Source organism: Pteropus vampyrus, unplaced genomic scaffold, assembly GCF_000151845.1.
Source record: "Pteropus vampyrus isolate Shadow unplaced genomic scaffold, Pvam_2.0 Scaffold476, whole genome shotgun sequence".
NCBI lineage: Eukaryota > Metazoa > Chordata > Mammalia > Chiroptera > Pteropodidae > Pteropus > Pteropus vampyrus.
Window position 1 is genome coordinate 936986 of NW_011889257.1, and position 18605 is coordinate 955590.

General features: G+C 35.9%; 1 protein-coding gene across 1 annotated transcript in view; it reads right to left on the reverse strand.

Moving 5' to 3' along the window:
- The window catches only part of POLA1 (DNA polymerase alpha 1, catalytic subunit), a 281922-nt gene that overhangs the window by 162116 nt on the left and 101201 nt on the right, over positions 1 to 18605 (reverse strand). Inside the window, exons 27-31 of the mRNA XM_011382457.2 lie at positions 13151 to 13183; positions 12336 to 12428; positions 10932 to 11137; positions 9035 to 9167; positions 3486 to 3617 (exon numbers count right to left, since the gene is read on the reverse strand). Coding sequence (XP_011380759.1) covers positions 3486 to 3617; positions 9035 to 9167; positions 10932 to 11137; positions 12336 to 12428; positions 13151 to 13183 — 597 coding nt within the window. The remainder of the gene's footprint in view (positions 1 to 3485; positions 3618 to 9034; positions 9168 to 10931; positions 11138 to 12335; positions 12429 to 13150; positions 13184 to 18605) is intronic.

Sequence of the window (18605 nt, forward strand, 5' to 3'; positions counted from 1 at the left end):
TACTACCGTCTTTACCAGAGACTGGAGGCGGGGGCCTCTCTCTCTAGCAGGCTCCTGATGGAAACAAACTGGGATGTTTATCAACTAGATTCTACTTATTGTAAGATTTAATGAAATACCTAAAAGGAAGCAACCCTCGGATTAAAAGATTTGCTTATAATTATTTTTCGGGAGTTTACAACACAGTAAAAATAAATGAGGCAGAACTAATCGACTTTGTTTCCCTTCTAGAAGTTTGAATTGTTAGATGAGAGTAAGGTGACAGCCAATGACAAAAAGAGTGTGAAGAATCCTTGAGCACTGTCTTCATGCACCACAACTGTGTTCAAACTGCCTTTTAACAAATACACAAAATCTGATAAATTTATAGAATTGTAGTTTTTAAAAAACTGGTCTGTCCTTAAGATTATAGCTATGTTGAGTTTACTAATTTTTGACGGTGAATAAAAATCAGATTTATAGAGATAAATATTGTTTTTTTAAAAAAAGCACTTGAGTTACTTTCCAGTATAGCATTAGAAGATGTTCTCATAGCAAGACATGTTTTTTTAAAAAGCAGTTGAAAATTTCTAAGCATATTCTCAGTTCAAAAAGTTTTTACTTTAAATATCTACACAAAAGACTAGTTTTAACAGTGACCCAAACATATCTCTTCTTGTATTTAAGTTGTGGTACATACATACAATGGAATATTACTCAGCCATTAAAAAAAAAGAAAGAAATCTTACCATTTGTGACAGCACGGATGGACCTAGAGAGTATTATGCTAAGTGAAATAAGTCAGACACAAAGACAACTATCATATGATTTCACTTATACGTGGAATCTAAAGAACAAAATAAACGAACAAACAAAATGAAAACAGACTCATAGATACAGAGAGCAAACTAATGGTTGCCAGATGGGAGAGAGGTTGAGGGAATGGCCGAAAAATGTGAAGGGATTAAGAAGTACAAATTGGTAGTTAGAAAATAGTCACAGGGGTGTGAAGTACAGCATAGGGAATATAATCAATAATATTGTAGTAATCATGTTTAGTGCCCAGTGGGTACTAGACTAATCGGGGGGAATCGCTTCATAAATTATATAAATTTCTAACCACTATGCTGTACACCTGAAACTAATATAAAATAATACTGACTGTCAACTCTAATTGAAAAAAAATTTTTTTTAATTAAAAAAAAAAATGAGCTCGAACATGACTAAATTCAAAAGAACTGATAACAGGTTTTACTGTGTTGTATTGGAAAAACATTTAGGCCGTGACATCAGACAGACCCCTCAAAGGCCTTAATTCTCAAACCTAACAAGACCCCATGGTATATGCAGTAACATGTAGCATACACCTTTAAAAACAGATTAAGGAGTAATTTTGGTGTTCCTCGAAGTGCCCATGTAGTAGTCATTTGTGAATGTCACAAAGCACATACTTCACGGAGACAGTCAGGTACAGTCAATTCATTCAAAACTATGTAGTCATATTTAGTAGAAAACTAATGGAAAAAGGTGATAAGTAGGCCCCTTAAAATGTTACAGAAAGCCTTATGGAAATTATGTCCACTGAATGTTAAATAATTGGGGATTTAAAACTTAACCAATAAGTGGAAGTTAATTTAAGATCTCAGTAAATAATTCATGTAGGTTTTATAAGACCATGAACTACAATATAAATTAGATACCAAAAACATTACCCTGAACTCATCTGAATTTACAGTCTGAGTAAGTTATTAGTAGAATACTATATTCTAAATGTAAATTTTAAACAAAATAGAACCTTTATAGGAGATGAGCCACTCTTGGAGGGCACCACTTAGAGCAATCAGCAGTTCTCTTAAAATGTCTGATCATACCTTTTCAAAAAATATGGTTGTGTTATGAAGCACAGAAAGAAAAGTCTGAGTGCTTAAAAGCAAAAGAAGTAGGGAGTTTTGGTGAAAATGGGCGTGTCCCACTGCTAGGGGACAAAGGCAGATTAAAGTCCTACAGCTTTTCTTGGAATACAGTGAGAAGAATAAATTAGTAGAAATAAACATAAACTGCGGTTTTTAACAAGCAAGTACCAGTGGATAGGGGGAATGTTGAAGACACCAAATTGGATTTATGGTACTAACAGTAACACCAGCATTTGAGCTTTTCTATGTCATAAAGACCTGAGAGGAAGAAATCACAAGACCTAATATTTAGACATCAAGGAACATAAGCTTGACTTTTAAATACATCAGTCATACCACCATAGGCCTCCATTCCAAGTTTAGCCAAAACATAACTCTGGCTGGATTTCATTATTAGATGCTAATTCACAGAAAATATATATATGTATATATGTATCTATATCTTAAATATATATGTATACCTATTTTAAAAGTTGTATGCTGCCATCTGTTCCTGTCATTAATAATCTAAGAGCTTTTCCATTTATGTGAAGACATAAGTGAAAAAAAACTAGCCTATTTACCAAAATCTTTATTTGCATAATATGAAAATTGTTTTTTTGAGATGAGACTTGTCAGAGGCGATATGCAAAGCACATTAAGGGCTTGAGCGAGTCAGACATTTATGGAAATATTTTCCTGCAGGAATTGGCTTTCTGTAACAGTTCTTAATCAAGGGTAACCCTAGGAGGGAGACACAGTCAAGTGCTGATTCCTGTCCATGTACTTAAATCATTTGTTATGTACATCCTCTACAGTACTGAGCAGATACTAACAGATAACTTTTCAACATTGAAAAGACTATGAATTTAAAACACATTGATGGTAGTTCGACAAAGACCAATCATAATGCAATGAAGTTTAGAGCTTACCTAAAAATTGGTACTGTAATAAGACAATGAAATTCATTAATTAAAAAGGAAGTCTTATTTGGATGAACTATGCCTTTTGGTAGACAGAGCACACCATAGTAATTTTAAAGAATTTGGATAGAGGCTATAACGGACTTTTTTTTTTTAACAGAGAGAAGAAATGAGATCTCTCCATTGTTCCGACCGGAGTCAACTGTTTTCAAAGAAAAAAGTACACCTCTGTCATACCCTCTCTCCCTGTCCCTATATCACGCATTTCATATTTTTTTCAAGTATTTTTCAAAAATGCATTTACTCTCTTATTCGACTAATAGTCATAATGAAAACTGTTGCAAAAGGAATGATAAAGGACTATTGCTAGACATATGACCAAATTTATAAACATTTTCATTAAAGTTAATTTAGGGTTGAAATAGTAGTTGCTGTTACACACCTATACACCTGTCTCACCAAAATAATTTCAGTGAACCAAAATACTGGTCTTAAATGTTTTGTGAAAGTTTTTATGAAATATGCCATATCCCTGACTAATGCTTTCAAATGCTATACAACCGACCAGACTAAAGCATCTCTTGACAGCATCAATTATTTGGAAGACTACTAAATAAGACACTGTGGGGATCTGGATTTTACTATGGGTTCATAAGTGGTATGGGAGTCTTGTTAATTATAATAGTTTTACCTGACAGATGACATACGACACAGTATCTCCAGCTTTCACCTTTCTGCCTCCTTGAGAATTTATCCAGAGGGCAACATGTACATGAGGTAGGCTTTTTTTATCAGGGTAGTCCTGGGGATCCTTTGTCAAGGCCTAAAAGGGAAGAGGAGGGAACAAAATGCCCCAAAGTTTCAATAAAATCTTTCTCACACAGATACACACTAATATATCTTTGCTAGAATCATACCAGTCACATCAACATAAAAATGACAGAAGCTGTATGTAGAAAACACTGTCACAGAATCTTTAGATAATCCATCCTCAAGGCTTCTCTCTCCTTCATTTAGTAACTAAATGTAACCAGATGCAACCCTGACAAAGAAGAAATACCAAGTTTATGGGCCATGGCACATAATACTTGCACAGAAAAAAATAAGACTATAAATTCAGTCTTCTATGCAGCCTCAGAGTTTCTCCTAATGTTTGCAGTTCTTTCACTGAATTAACTGATTAGTTAGGACTGATGGATGATAGATAATGGTTACTCTGACATACTGATCTGTTTCTCAAAAGCTTATCTAGCCTAAATAAATCCCAAAGGCACCAGAAATCACTAGATTTACTCACACTGCCAATGTAAGCTCTACAAAGGCAGAATGAGTGAGTCTGTAACACAAAGTAATCACCACGAGAACAGGGACATGGCAGCCTTGCTCATGGCTGCATTCTCAGTGCTCAGAACGATGCTTGGTGTATAGTAGCAACCAAATGTTTGCAGAATAAATGATTTCCCTCACTCTGCAATAATTCACTAAGTTTCAGCACTGTGAAGTACTGAGAGATGAATAAGACAGTCACTGGTCCTAACTCATCTGCTATTAGTAAATGACTCCCTATTCTGCAAAACAAAAAAACAAACCAAAACAAAAAAGAAAAACCGAACCTCTAAAATAAGCTGCATGTGCCAGAAGGGAGATGTGAACAAAGTGTGGAGAAAGTTTAAAGAGACAAAGATCACTTCCACCTGGGGGCAGAAATCATGGAAGACAAAAACTTAAGCGGGCACATGAAGAAAAAACAAGATTTTAAGAAAAGTGACAAGGGCAAGAAGATTCCGGGCAGAGGAAAAAAAAAAAAAAAGCAAAAGTTAAAATCAAGAGGTGAAAGAAAATATAGTCTATTGGACTGAAACTCAAAATACCCAAAGAAGAGGAGGAAACCATCTAGCTCTATAAGACGTGGGTTTCAAAAGATAAGAGAAGGAACAGAGAACAGGGTGCTGCTGCATGAATAGGTCACCTAAGTGTGGTCCGTGGACCACTGGGGTTCCTGACACCCTTTCAGGAGGTTGCGAGATCAAAACTATTTTCCTAACACTATTTGCACTGGTACTGCAGAAGCAATGGTCAGGAAAAGTTCTGGTGTCTTATAAAAATGAATCAGGGCAGGGGCACCAAACTGTACTAACGGTGATTATATTCTTCACCATCACATACTCACGGTTTAAAAAAAAAAAAGCCACTTTTACTCAAGAATGTTCTTAATAAAGCAGTAAAAAGTATTAATTTTTAAAGCTCTCGACCCTTGAGTATAAGGCTATTGTTTTGTGTGAGAAAACAGGAAGTATGCACAAAGTTCGATACTGAAGAACAAAGGTGGCTTGGGGAAAAGCACTTATGCAATTATTTGAGTTACAAACTAAACTAGCTGCCTTTTTCATGGAACACAATTTTTACTTGAAAGAAGTACAGGCCAACTATAGTTATTTTAACTTGGGTATCTACCTGGCAGACGATTTCTCAAGAACCAAGTGAGCCTGCCACTTCAAGGAAAACAACTGATTGTGTATATATTGTCTATGATAAAATTCAAGCTTTCAAGGGCAAATTAGAATTTTGGAAAACTTGTTTCCACTTCTGCGAGCATGACAGTTTCCTTAGACTTAATGACTTTTTGATGATATAAGGAGGAACAATTTTAAATGTGATTTTTGATACTGTATAATAAAATGTGTCAAAATTTGGAAGATCTGCATAACTCGGGGAACCAACATTGAACAAATGACCAACATATAAGGTCGTTCATGGGTAAAATATCCATTCAAAGTACAACTCAGACCAAAAGAGTTTAATATAAGAAAGTACGCAAAGTTCATCAATATGGTTTCAGATTCCACATTACAAATAACTTCTAAGAAAATACCACTTGGAGAGTTCTACTGTAGAATAAAAAAAAATGCACAATTACCTGAAAAATTATGGAAATACTTCTGCTTTTTCCAACATATTTGTATGAAACTGGATTTTCTTCCTATACTCAACCAAAACCACACATCACAACAGATTGGATGCAAAAGCAGACAGAATCAGACGTCTTCTCCTAAACTGTACATTAAAGAACCCTGAAAAATTGTAAAATGATGCTGTTCCTCTAGCTAATTTTTGTTTTGAAATAGTTATTTTTCATGGAAAAGAAGTTATTTTTGTAATCACATGAAGAGTTTACTGCTATTTTAAATAAATTAATAAATCCTTTAAAAATTTGTTTTAATTTCTAACACAGTAAACAGCAACATAAACCACATAAACAAAATGTCTTGGAGGCCTCAATTATTTTCAGAGTGTGAAGGTGTCCCAAGGTTAGGAAACCTGAGAACTGCTATAGTAGAATAAAACAGGTCCTCAAACACGGCTGCACAACCAATCTTATGTACACTTAGGAAATCAGACACTCAGTATAGGAGAGTGCCTAGAAAACTCTCCAAGTATTTGAATCTCCTCAAACCTGTATTATGTGAAGTCTTGATTGACTCAGTTGGGTAATACTGCATAGAAATCTTAATCAATATAACTCTACTTAAGAAAACCGTTATCTTCAATTGACTATACTTCAGTGCAATGTTAAAAATTTCTGAATTTCATATGACATATTTTCCAATTATTAGATTAGGGCTATTTGGGGGTTTTACAAGCTAGTTTTACAAGGCTTCATTTTGGGGGAAAAAAGTGTTTCCTGGTGGTTTGGGCTCAAGTTAGCCAAGGCTATAAAAATCAGTGGTCAAGTATTTTGTGTTACTTTATGAAATATATTAACCTAAGATTGCAGTAGTTAAGAAAAGCAGTTGCTTTTGGCAACAAGGGCTAAAATCTCTAGTAAGGTAAATCTCATCACTTCACCCTAGGCTAACCTCCCATTTTCAACCCCTACCCACATCCAAAATATATATATATACACACATATTATATAAATATATAAACAAATATACAAATAACCTATAAATATAAACTACATAGAAATATATGCTATATATAAAAATACTATATCTAAATATAAAGACTTGAAAATATGGACCATGCTTTGCTTATTCAACTTTATATCCCAACTGTAATAGCACTGTGCTCATAAGAGGTACTCCATATTTGATGAATAGATGATTAAACAAATCCTTTCAAAGCTCACTGAATAACTATTATTTGCCAGTTACTGTGCCGAGTCACATGGAGAATATAGACAGTAAGTCACAATTTCAGTTCTGTCACAGAAAAATATATGCACAGCCTCGATCGCACTATTAACTTATTATTAATAATAATGTATCACTAAAAGTTGATAATTATTAAAGCATGCGAGGTCATGCTACTATTCTCTCTACTTTCATATAAGTTTAAAAATTGCAATAACAAAAACTTTAAAATAACAAAACTGTAGACTGCTCATCAGAGCTTTAAGATTGCCAGTGTCTGTGACTCTAGATTTCTTTGCACACTAGTAATATTGTCTCATCGTTCATATGAGAAGACAACAGTGAGCTCACCACCCGAGAGAGCACGTGCTCAGTGTGGCCTGGCCAATAATGTAGTCATGTTCAGACTGAACCTTCCAAACTCATGGAACCCCTTGCGATCGAGGGCCCACACTTTAAGAAGGTAGACGGAGTCAGGGATATGATCTGCAGAATAGATGCTAAAATTGATCAAAGGAAGACTGAAGTCGTAACTCCTACTCATGCAAATTTCTGAGGAAGAAACAAAACAAAATCTGAAAGGAAACCACTTTCTAGATGTCACAAGTGATTCCATGCCAATAGGTGTACACTGCATCACTTCAAGTGAAGAGCTAATGCAAGGCACATATTCTCTTATAATATTTCCACATTTTGCACATGAGTTTTAATTCATGTACAAATAAATGTCTTCTTTTGTGACTTTAAAGACATCATGGTCGAGGTGTAAGAAACAAGTGACTTACCTAAGAATAAATACAAATCATAAGGATATACACAGAAAATATTCATTCTCTCCAGGAATCAAGGAAATACAAATTAAATCCAACAGTGAAATACTGTTTCATATCCATTACGTTAGCAACGTTTTATTTAAATATCACCAGTGGTATTATCACCAATGAAATATCACCAATACAAACCAAACTGTTGTGAAATTGGCACACATTTTGTTATTATCAATTGGTATCACCCTTTTGCAAAGCAATTTAGTAAGAACCATACAGATACTCATCTTTTGACTTAAATATTTCACTTCAAAGAACCTAAACCAAAAGCAAAATGATAAATGGACAAAGATGCTTAATAGTTATTTACAATAGCAAAAATAAATAATTTAAATAAACCAAAATTTAAAATAAAGATATCAGTGAAATATAAGATTAACACATTGATTAACATGATGGTTTTCAAAGTAATAGAAATGTGGAAAAATCTGTTTGTTAAATGAAAATAGGTTTCAAAATATATAGTTACTGCTACAACGTAAAAATATGTTTTCAAGAGTAAAATATACAAAAATGGCAGGCATTACTTTTAGCACGGGGTATTACGAATGAGTTTTAATTCTAAAACTTTCATTTAATGTCATCATTAGATTCTTTTTCATTAAAATTCTTTTTTATGAGCTTTTATAACAAAATCAATCATAAAACAGGTAAAATAGTATTTACAAAATCAGTTTCTAAATATGTAAGGGTATTTTTTTTAAATGGAAAAAAAAAAGTCTGTAACCTAACATCCCCTATTACACAGCATTTTGGAAAGCAAGATTTCATTCTTTGAAATTAGGTGAGAAAAAATATTCCCTATTTTCAAGAACTAAGATTGCCCATACAGTTTTAACTCATACAGTTAAAACACACACACACACACACACACACACACGGGCACATGCGTGCCCTCCCTCCCTCCCCCTCCCTCTCTCGGCTTTAGGCCTGCCCCCCAAAAAACTATACAAATATAAGTTAAGAGGACTACGAAGAACGTAGTACTCTCTAGTCCCTGAAACATCAACTGTATCACTCCGCAGAACCTATAGAAACAAGGCTTCCACGAATTAAAGGAAGAAATGGAAAGAGAAGGCCCTGCTACAGACGTGGCAGTACCAGTGGCTGGAAAAGGAAGAATGATATGCTAATGCTCAATCTGTGAGACAGTTGTTAAGCAGCTTTCATCACCAGCTAGAATTTATTTCAATTGCAAGGATGAGGTGGTTCTTCAACTATCTGAAGGAGGAGAAAAACACATGGCAGCAGCTGGGCTCAGCAATAAATGCTACATTTACCTTGTTAATTTCAAACTGGCTCACTGGGACACTGCCATTTAGCACATTTTCTCCAATTTCTATCAACCTCTTCTGAATATTTTCCACTATAGTGTCCCGGCTTTGATCAGAAAGAATTTGGCCAATGACAAAGCTGCAAAAAGAAAGAGGGATTGATTTTTTAAAATCATATTTTATTAATAAAGGAGAGAAAAGGAAAATAAATGCCATTAGATTAACATGTGGACAAGAACTGTACTAAAAGCTAACATGAGAGTTAATGTCCAAAAGGCTGTTGCTATTTGTTTTTTTAACAGTAATTCTACCAAAGGTTTACCAACCTTGGAATGTCAGGTTTGCCCTCAGACATACAGATTACTTTGCTTATGCAGCATCCAATGCTTCACATTCAAAATGCAGGGAACGGTATGCGTTCCATCATAGTTTTATGCAATTACAAAATTCAAAAGCAGTTATATTCTACCCATAAGTTAAAATGTTAGAAGATAAATTTTTTACTTTCCTCATAAAGCTCCAAGATATTATCTCGGATGTCATCAAGATATCATCTCCACCTGAGATAACCATTAGCTAGGAAGTAGAAATATAAAGTTCTTTACGTAAATTTAAAAATAAATAAATATTTTAAACCTTTCTTTCTTCGGCTTCATTATATTGTTCAGTGTTCTCCAACCTTATGTTATTCCACCAGACCCCCCACAAAAAGGAAAAAAAGGGAAAAAAGTAAGGAAGCCAATATTTTATCCATTTCTGAGAAAATGCAGAGCGAGGGTTTGACAGCTGCATTATAATTTGTCAGAAAAAGAACCCTGACAAAAACATTTGTATAGCTTTAATTACTAATACATTTCTAACTCGGAGAAATTTACTTCTATTATGATGCATCTTTTCTTAGAAAACACAAAGCTGAAGAGAACACTCTAATCGACAGTCTATACAAAGTAGTTTCATCTTTGGGTACATTTGGGGGCAATGAAGCATTTCAAACTACATTTCATAAAAGGCTAACAGTGACCTATACTCGGATGATCAACTTTGCCTAATCAAGAGTAGTTTGCAGAAGCAACAATTGCTCAATCTCCTGACTTGAAAGCAAGAGGAAGACTGGAAAACAAGTAAAAACTGCTGGTATGCAGCAATATAAAAATTAATTTAAAATTTTGCTTTAAAGGAAAAAATTCTATTTTCAGAATTCCTCAGGTTCACAAAACAGGAGTATCCAGAAAGATGGCGAATAAGGTACCCAAAGATTCATTTTTAAATGGGTGCTTTATAAATTAATATGACCCTAAAAAAATGAAACGGGCCTTAACACAATCTTTAGTCTCAGGGGTCATTCATGACATTTATTATTTCTGAGGTATATATGATATTTGAGAACTAGCTCTTAAATTAACCTGAGATTAGTAAGAATCTTTACAAATGATATGGGTGGGAATAAAGACTCACTCCATGGCCAACTTTGAATCCCAGACCATTTTAAGTCATGAAACGGGACATCTTAACAACTACATTCCTAAAGAGGCTCTAGGATAATTCAGAAACACAACACAAGGCACTTTCTAATAGAAACAGTAAAGCACAACAAAACGAAAACAAATCACATGAACAAAACCAACTCTGTCAGGATCTAAAATGCGAAGGTTCACCCTCACCACGAATTAAAACTCATGAGCTGTATCTTACAGCAGGCATCTCTTCCTGAGCGAGTCCGGCTTTTTCTAACTTTTACTCTATCTATAAAACGCCACTCCAAATAAGTAAGAATTGGTAATATGCATAATAACAATAACAAAGAAGAAGTTGCATCCTTGTGCTTGGCAGGTGTTGTCCACATCATTAACACTTGAAGCTTTTAAGAACAAACAATGAAAGCAGGAACGAAAGCTGAACTCACTTTCCAGTGTCTTTAGCAAGATCGCACCAATCTCTTCTGACTATATCTAATCCTTTTAGCTCTTGTTTGGTTGAGTAATTCCCGTCGGACGTTGGCTCCACAACCAGAGCAGCATACTTCTTTTTCTTCAGCAGTAGCAGAGACTTGAAAATTCCATCGATGTCTATTTCAAGCAGTTTGTACAACTTATTCACTTCACTTTTTACCTGTGAAAGTTTTAGCCATTAATATTAGCTTCTCAAACATCAATAGGGAGAAGAAACTACAAATTCCTAAGACTTAATCTAAACAGAACTTGAGGTCACATGAGACTAGGATGCAATTACTCAGGGTATATGGAACACGATACTATGCTGGGTCCAATGCAAGAACAATGAAAAAGCACAGGGACAAAAACAGATTAAAATAAATAAATAAACAGACAATAATATATCATCCCACTTGACAAAGAACAGAATTGGCAGGGTCAGCCGCAGGAATTAAAAATTATGAAATAGTCTTGTTTAAATGTAAAACCTAAATGTTTATGTACGTACCTTCAAACTACTGAATTCGTTAGAGATGACACAGTCCAATGAGTAGACGTGGCCAGAGATAAGTAAAACTTTAACTAATAAAATAATGTCTATGATCTCCTTGGACCTCTCATAGCACTCTGAATACAAGCTAATAAGTATATGCTGAACAAATAAATGAACAGTCACCTGCTCTTTATTCATAGGATGGTCATGGCACAGACCACCGCCTCCAAGGAAAATGCACAGCTTTTCAAGGTTCGATATGGTAAGTTTGCTCTCAAGTGAAGACTACAGTTTAAATTTCACACATTTCAGAGGGGAAAGGTAGGAAGGTGTTGGTTCATAAGATGATACCTTAGTTTTAGTTTATTGGGACACTACCTTAACATAGCAAGTACCCAAGAAACACTAATTGTGCTGTGAATTGCAATTAAGAGGTTACGAATGATTATTTTTAAATGTCCCCTTGCCTTTTCGAATATATTTTAAGAACTCCTGTAAAAAGTTCAGATGTGTGTATATGTATATATGTAGGCAGGTAGGTATTTACATCTATCAGTGTATGAAATGCATCTGAACACTACTAGAGACATATTTCTCCTTATGAATGACAATGTAATAAGTACTAACATGATCACATCTTAAACTTACCACACTTAGACCATCCTCAAAACATACCTAGCATTTAAGAAAAAAATGATTTCCTTTTAATTTTACCCTCAAAACAAACAACTGGAGAAGAGGCTAAGAAAAATCAGAGGATGAAGAACTGAAGGCACTAAGTGTATGAAGAACACAATGTACAAGTGCATGAATTTATGAGGTTCCACGTTAAAAATAATTCACAAAAGTAGATAATACATATAATTTTATCAAATTGTCTCACCTTGTTTCCCAATTTAAATACTTCTTCCAGATTGGTGCTATTGGTGTTTATCATAATGGAATCTGTGTCCCCATAAATAACTTCAAGGTTCATCTAATGAAAAGCAAAATTACAAAAATTGACAAATAAAACATGGTGACCATTATGCACAATGAAACTCAAGATTTTCCACTCTACAGAAATTACAGGTTCCACTGATTTTTCAAAAGGTTATATTTATTCTTATCCATATTGTCAGATTAAGCCCCAATAAAAGAGAAAGGTGAATGTTGCCACGTTAAAAAAAAATCCCTAATTTTCTTAAAACAAACAGATATTAGAGTGGCAGGAGAAGTATCTAGTTTTAGCTGAAACAAAACATGGAATAAAATAATAGAAAGGAGGATCAGAGACTAGCTTAGTGGTCATAGCAATTTATGAAGCAGAAACATAATGAATGGGTTTTTAAAATTCAGAGGCACAAATCCGTATTAAATTTCAAACAGTATTTAGTAGAATATGAAGAGTGCCAAAAAAAATCAATCATAGCAAACAACACTAGAGCACATACAGTATAAAGGCCTGGAAGTAAACTCTAATTAGCACTGTTACTAATTTGCTTGAAACACTCATATATAGGCTTCAAGCAGCGGCTAGATCATATCAGTGTTAGTAAAAGAAAAAAGCTATAATCCATTAGGAAGGATTATAAACGTAAACTAGACATTCTAAGAAGCCATTTCCAGTCTGTTTGGGTTGCAATTTTCCTTGAATACAAGAATGTCACTAGGTGTGATATTTAAGAGTTGTCATATGATGAAAAGGCTCAGCATTACCTTCTGTACCATCTCTTTCGTATGCATCAAAATCTAAAGGAAACAAAGTCAAGATTAATGCATTACATAATTACAAAAACATTAATATAAGCCCATAGATAAGTAGCCCAATGATTTTCCATATATTTTTAAGCTGTTGATAATTTTCTAACTACAGCTCTCAAAATAACAATGTAATCTAAAAATAAGTTTGCCTCTACACTGATTCTTAAGAGATATGTAAGCAGATCTATTGTAAAGGTCTAAGTGAGCAGATCTATATAAAGACTTCTCTTTAATAAACATGCATACTAAAACCGAGTAAGTCCTCAGTTAATGTCATCAATAGGTTCCTTGGAAACATGGATTTAAGTAGAATAACGTATAAGGAAACCAATGTTACCTACCAGAGGCTAACTGATATAAACAAGAGTTAAGTTTCTATGGTTTATCTCTGGTCACAAAAACATCACCAAACTTCGAAATAAAGACCCAAAATACTTCTAATATTAAAAATTTAAATAAATGTGAGCTATACATACATTTAAGAAAGATAAATAAAAACAAGTAAGATAATGATTTTCTAACCCACTTATTCCCACTCAGGGTCGTGGGTGGCCAGAGCCTCTCCCTGCAGCTCAGGGTGCTAGGCGAGATGTCCTGTCCCACTCTGGACAGGACACCCTTCCATCACAGGGTGCACTCACACACACCCCCACACTCATTTCAACTGGGACAATCGAGACACGCCAATTCACCTCACACGTACGACATTGGGACGTGGGAGGAAACCAGAGTCCCCAGAGAAAACTCACGCAGACATGGGGAGAATGTGCAAACTCCAAACAGACAGTGGCCTCAGCGGGAATCAACTTTTTTCTCATCAATATTATAATGAAATGACAAAACAACATTATTCAAGGACCTGCTATATCCCTTTATAATATGGCAAAAAGGCAAATTATTCTTATTACTAATATTTAATAGAACTGCATGGCTAAAAAAAAAAAGCTTGACAGAGCATTTCAAATCTGGCAATCCTTACTCATCTTAAAAAGGATCTTAAAAAGTAAAAATCTAATATATACATTAGATTTAAATTTCTTCTCTAGACTAAATTTCTTGAAGGCAGAAAGTAGACCTTCACTATAGCCCCTGCAGTTTGCAGTGCCCAGTACAAAGGTGGAACTCGAACATTCAGTAAATGAAGACAAATATACAGATAATATCTGTCGATAGGTCTGTCCCCAGGTCCGCATAGCTCTAAGACTGGAGACATGTAGGTTATGTGGATATAGATAAAAACAGATACAAATTACCTTGGACCAGATCAGAAGTAACACATTTGACAAATCAGGGCCTCTTAAAAAGTAATATGACACAACGAGCAGTCTATGTGTGTATCTCTGTGTGTAGGCTAGATACTGTGCTCCAAGCATCTCATGCATTTTCTCATGTCATTCTCCAAGATCTTCGGAGAGAATCACCATTAATATCCCCATTTGTTAGATGCGAGAGAGAGGGGGCGGGGGAGGGAGGGGAAGTAATTAATTTGTCCCAGTAAGTGATAGACCAAGGATAAGAATCCAGGCACTCTGACTCCAGAGCATGGGGCCAGTTATTCCATGCCATTTTTGCTCCATTATCACCGAATTTTCAAAGCATCGGCCTAAACCAGAAGTCACTTTTCCAACGGGCCAGAAAGATTTACTTCTTCGTTTATATTCCTTTTCCCTACCTCCAATAGTCGCATTGTCAACTAAGCCCAAACCTCGTATCATTTTTGTCTTTCTTGTCCTTCATATCAAAGAGCTCTATAAATCCTAACCTTAAAATATCTTTCTCATCTACCCATTCCTTTCCATTTCCATTGTTCCTCGCTTTCACTGCTGTCTCCCAATGTTGTTCACGCATTCGTGTCCTAGTCCTTAGGGAAGGAAGCCCTTCCCCAGACCTGGGGGTAGTGGGGGGTGGTGAATGCTGATTAGGCTAACCACTGTTTTAACAGTGGCTATGTGGTGGAATCACCTTCGGCTCTTTAAAAAAATATCCTTATCAGGGCCCAGCAATCTTTTTTAACAGCTCTCAAGATGATTCTTATGTTACAGGTGGGGTTAAGGACCACTGGCCTAAGATAATCATGGTAATCTCATTTAGGAAACAGTTTTTAGTTGACAGTTTGTCCCCTCCCCAACTAGACCACAAGCTCCTAGGGGTCAAAGCATCTGTTTGTGCCTAACACCAGGCTTCGCATAGAATAGGCACTTAAAAACATTGTTTGCTAGTTGACTGATAGGTCTCAAAATAATCCCAATTACTTTTCTACTAGACACTAAAATGCAGTTAACTCATATAAAACATTCACTCTCCTCCACTTCATCTTCATTTTTAACATTTAAATTACAGAGAAATGCATTATGGGAGAATACCTGACAATTCCTTTGGGAAAAGGGCAATGACGAGATCGACCCAAGTCAAGTTGATCATAGTGAGGACAGAACCACTTATCATGAGTTCTCTTCACCCTCTGCCCCTTCCGCCCTGCTAGGCTTAGCTTTCCTCATCACAAGGGACAATTCCACAAGGTAACCGTCACGCGCCAAGTAAAATACCTCAGGAGCAATCTGTCGACCTTCCACCACAACCCTGCATATGCAGTAATCGATTTCTGCTACTTTTTTTTCACGCCATGAACCAAACCTACTACGTCATCCCTGAATGCACCTCCAATGTGAACTGGCAACCTTCACCTTTCAGATCCTCTTACACACGGAATCTGCCAATCTGCCAGTAATAAGGTAAACTCCTACAAGAGGACTTACTGAGTTACAGGTTATAAATTTAAATTTTTTGATAAGTCAAATAGCTCTTCACAGAGGCTGTATCGATTTCTGTGGATCATCTGAATCACCACCTTTCCAGGGGACCTCAACAGCAGCTGATGACAATGCTGTCTCGTGTTTAAGGTCCTCACCACACCTCGCCGACTCTTCTTCAGTCCGTTCTATACCAGACAACCCACTACCAGGATGACCCCCACCTCTCATGTTTCTTCACTAAGCAGTTCTAGATGGTGGCACCACAGTGCCCTATCCAGTCCAATGCTTACCCAAGTGCTACTGAGCAGGATCATCCCAAAGCTGCCCTCGGTTCTAATGCTCACTGGGGAGGGCTCAGCGATTGGACAGCCAGCGGATTACCAAATCCTCAAGATCTAGTGCACAGTACACAGTAGCTGGTAGTGAATATCTGCAGAATGCTGAATGAATAATCCTAAGAGGGAGGCAGTATTATAAGCCCCATTTCAGGGATGAGGAAAATTAGGCTCTGCGATTTTGTCCAAAGGAGCAGAGCCAGTCAAGAGCTTGATCTAGAAGCTGGACCTTAGGTTTCATTTTTCTTTACATTGTGTCTCAACTGCTTTATTATAAAGCTTATATCACGTGAATGTTCTGGAAGCCAACAATCGAAGACTTATACACTACACATATTTCCGCCATTAAGGAAATGCATTTTACAAAAAAAAAGCTACAGGTATCCAGAAAGGCCTACTGGACACCAGGTACAGTGATTACAAGATGACCGCTCATAAGTTCATTTCAAAGGGACAAGCCTAATATTAAAGCTACCCATTCTGACAGAAAATCATTTTGTAAGTGCCAACAGCTAGAAAACAGGACTATAAAGGCTTGCTAAATTCATTAATAAGGCAGTCTGCAGTTATCTGATTTCACAGCAACACCTGCATATTTATCTACTCATTACCAATTGGATGATGGAATTTTTTTCAAGCACATTTCAAAAATCTGCCAACTTCAAGTGTAAAAAAATAAACTTTGTGGTTAATTTTTCCCTTAACAAAGTACAGCTGTTGAGAATAATTGTTCAAGATCTTACCCTGTAATGTCAACTGCAGCAGAACAAAGAGTATTTAATTAGCAAATCTATCCAGTAATTCAACACCTATTATATAAAATGCCTTCGTGATTTTATTCAGGATAATTTGCTAAGAGGGTTATTACTGACATTCAGATGGAATTTAAAATTCCTACGCAAGTCGAGTCATAATAGCAGTAATGATCTCCCCAATCAGGAGATTCGGTGTCACACAAGGCTCTCTTGCAATGCAGCAGCCGATTTCCTGACTTCTTAATTCCTGGGCTCAGCTCAGTGAGAGCCCTTCATGCCGATATTTCAGTCAGCAATACATCTTTAATGGGACTCTATTAAAATAACTAGAACAAAAATGACTTTTTTTTTTGGTTAAAAAGAATGACAGCACTGCCATCATATCAATCATTGCAGGCTTCGCAGAACAGCATGGTTAGGGGAAAAGAGGAGGGGGAAACAGGAAAGGAGTGGGGCTGGGGATGGGGAGAGCGATAATTACAATAATACGAGAAGGTGTTGTAACCCCAACCTGAGCCTCTGAAGGCTGCTAAGGGTAGTGGGGACTAAAAAGGAAATGTAAACGTATTTCCAAAAAGGGTTTCCTCGAGAAAATAATTTGTTCAGGAATACACCCACGAGGTGGTTTACTAAGCAGAAGCAGCATGTTTGTTATGCCAGGGTTAATGGCAGCAGCAAGCTAAGACCAACTACTGCCGAAGTGTGTGTTTACAGGTTCTCCGAACAAGGCCAGGAGAAAGCCGGGGTCTTTATGTTTTGTTAGAACAAAATACTGGTGTCTTGCAGAGCATCTGAAGGTTATGAAATGTTTCTAGATGGTATTACAGGCTAAAACACCGTTTGTTAATTCTAAAAGAAAGAGAAAACACCAACTTTCCACAATTAAAGTTTCAAGCTCCTATTCCAATTATAGTGCTATTATAGTGCTATCTACTATCAAGGAGCCCACTTTGGTATATGATGCAGCTATTAAATACAATAGAAATCCTACAGGTTAAAAACATGTTGGGTAAGGTCAAGTTCTAAACAAATAATGCATGAACAGAATGACGACTGAAATCTCAGTGACTTTAGGATATTTCTGTTACTTACGACACAAAATTAGAAATAAACTGCCAAGTTTTTTAGAAATACATTAGCATAATAGGGGTGGCAAATGAATGGTTTTGAAGGATAGGGTAAAGTATTAGAAATACAAATATTATGATATTTGGTAATCCAACCATTATCTAAGCTTTCCTTATTCTCAGTTTCAGCAGTTCTCAAGCAGGACTCAGTGTTCCTCATTTCTCCCACTTGGCGAACATTTATTCCATCCTCATTATATTACATTGCCTTTTTCCTATTTTCCTATTCCCTATTGTTCTTAGATGTGTATCTTCTTTATAAGATGCTCAAGGAGCAAGTGCTTTTGGATTTAATAAGCTTTCTGTTCTCCACTACTTAACAGTCCCGTGACACGGAGTTCTTTACTGCCCTTAAACCTTAGTTTTACCCTCTTTAAAATTGGGATAATACTACCACCTAGTTCCCTGAGCTGGATGGGAATACAAAGAACTGTATGCTG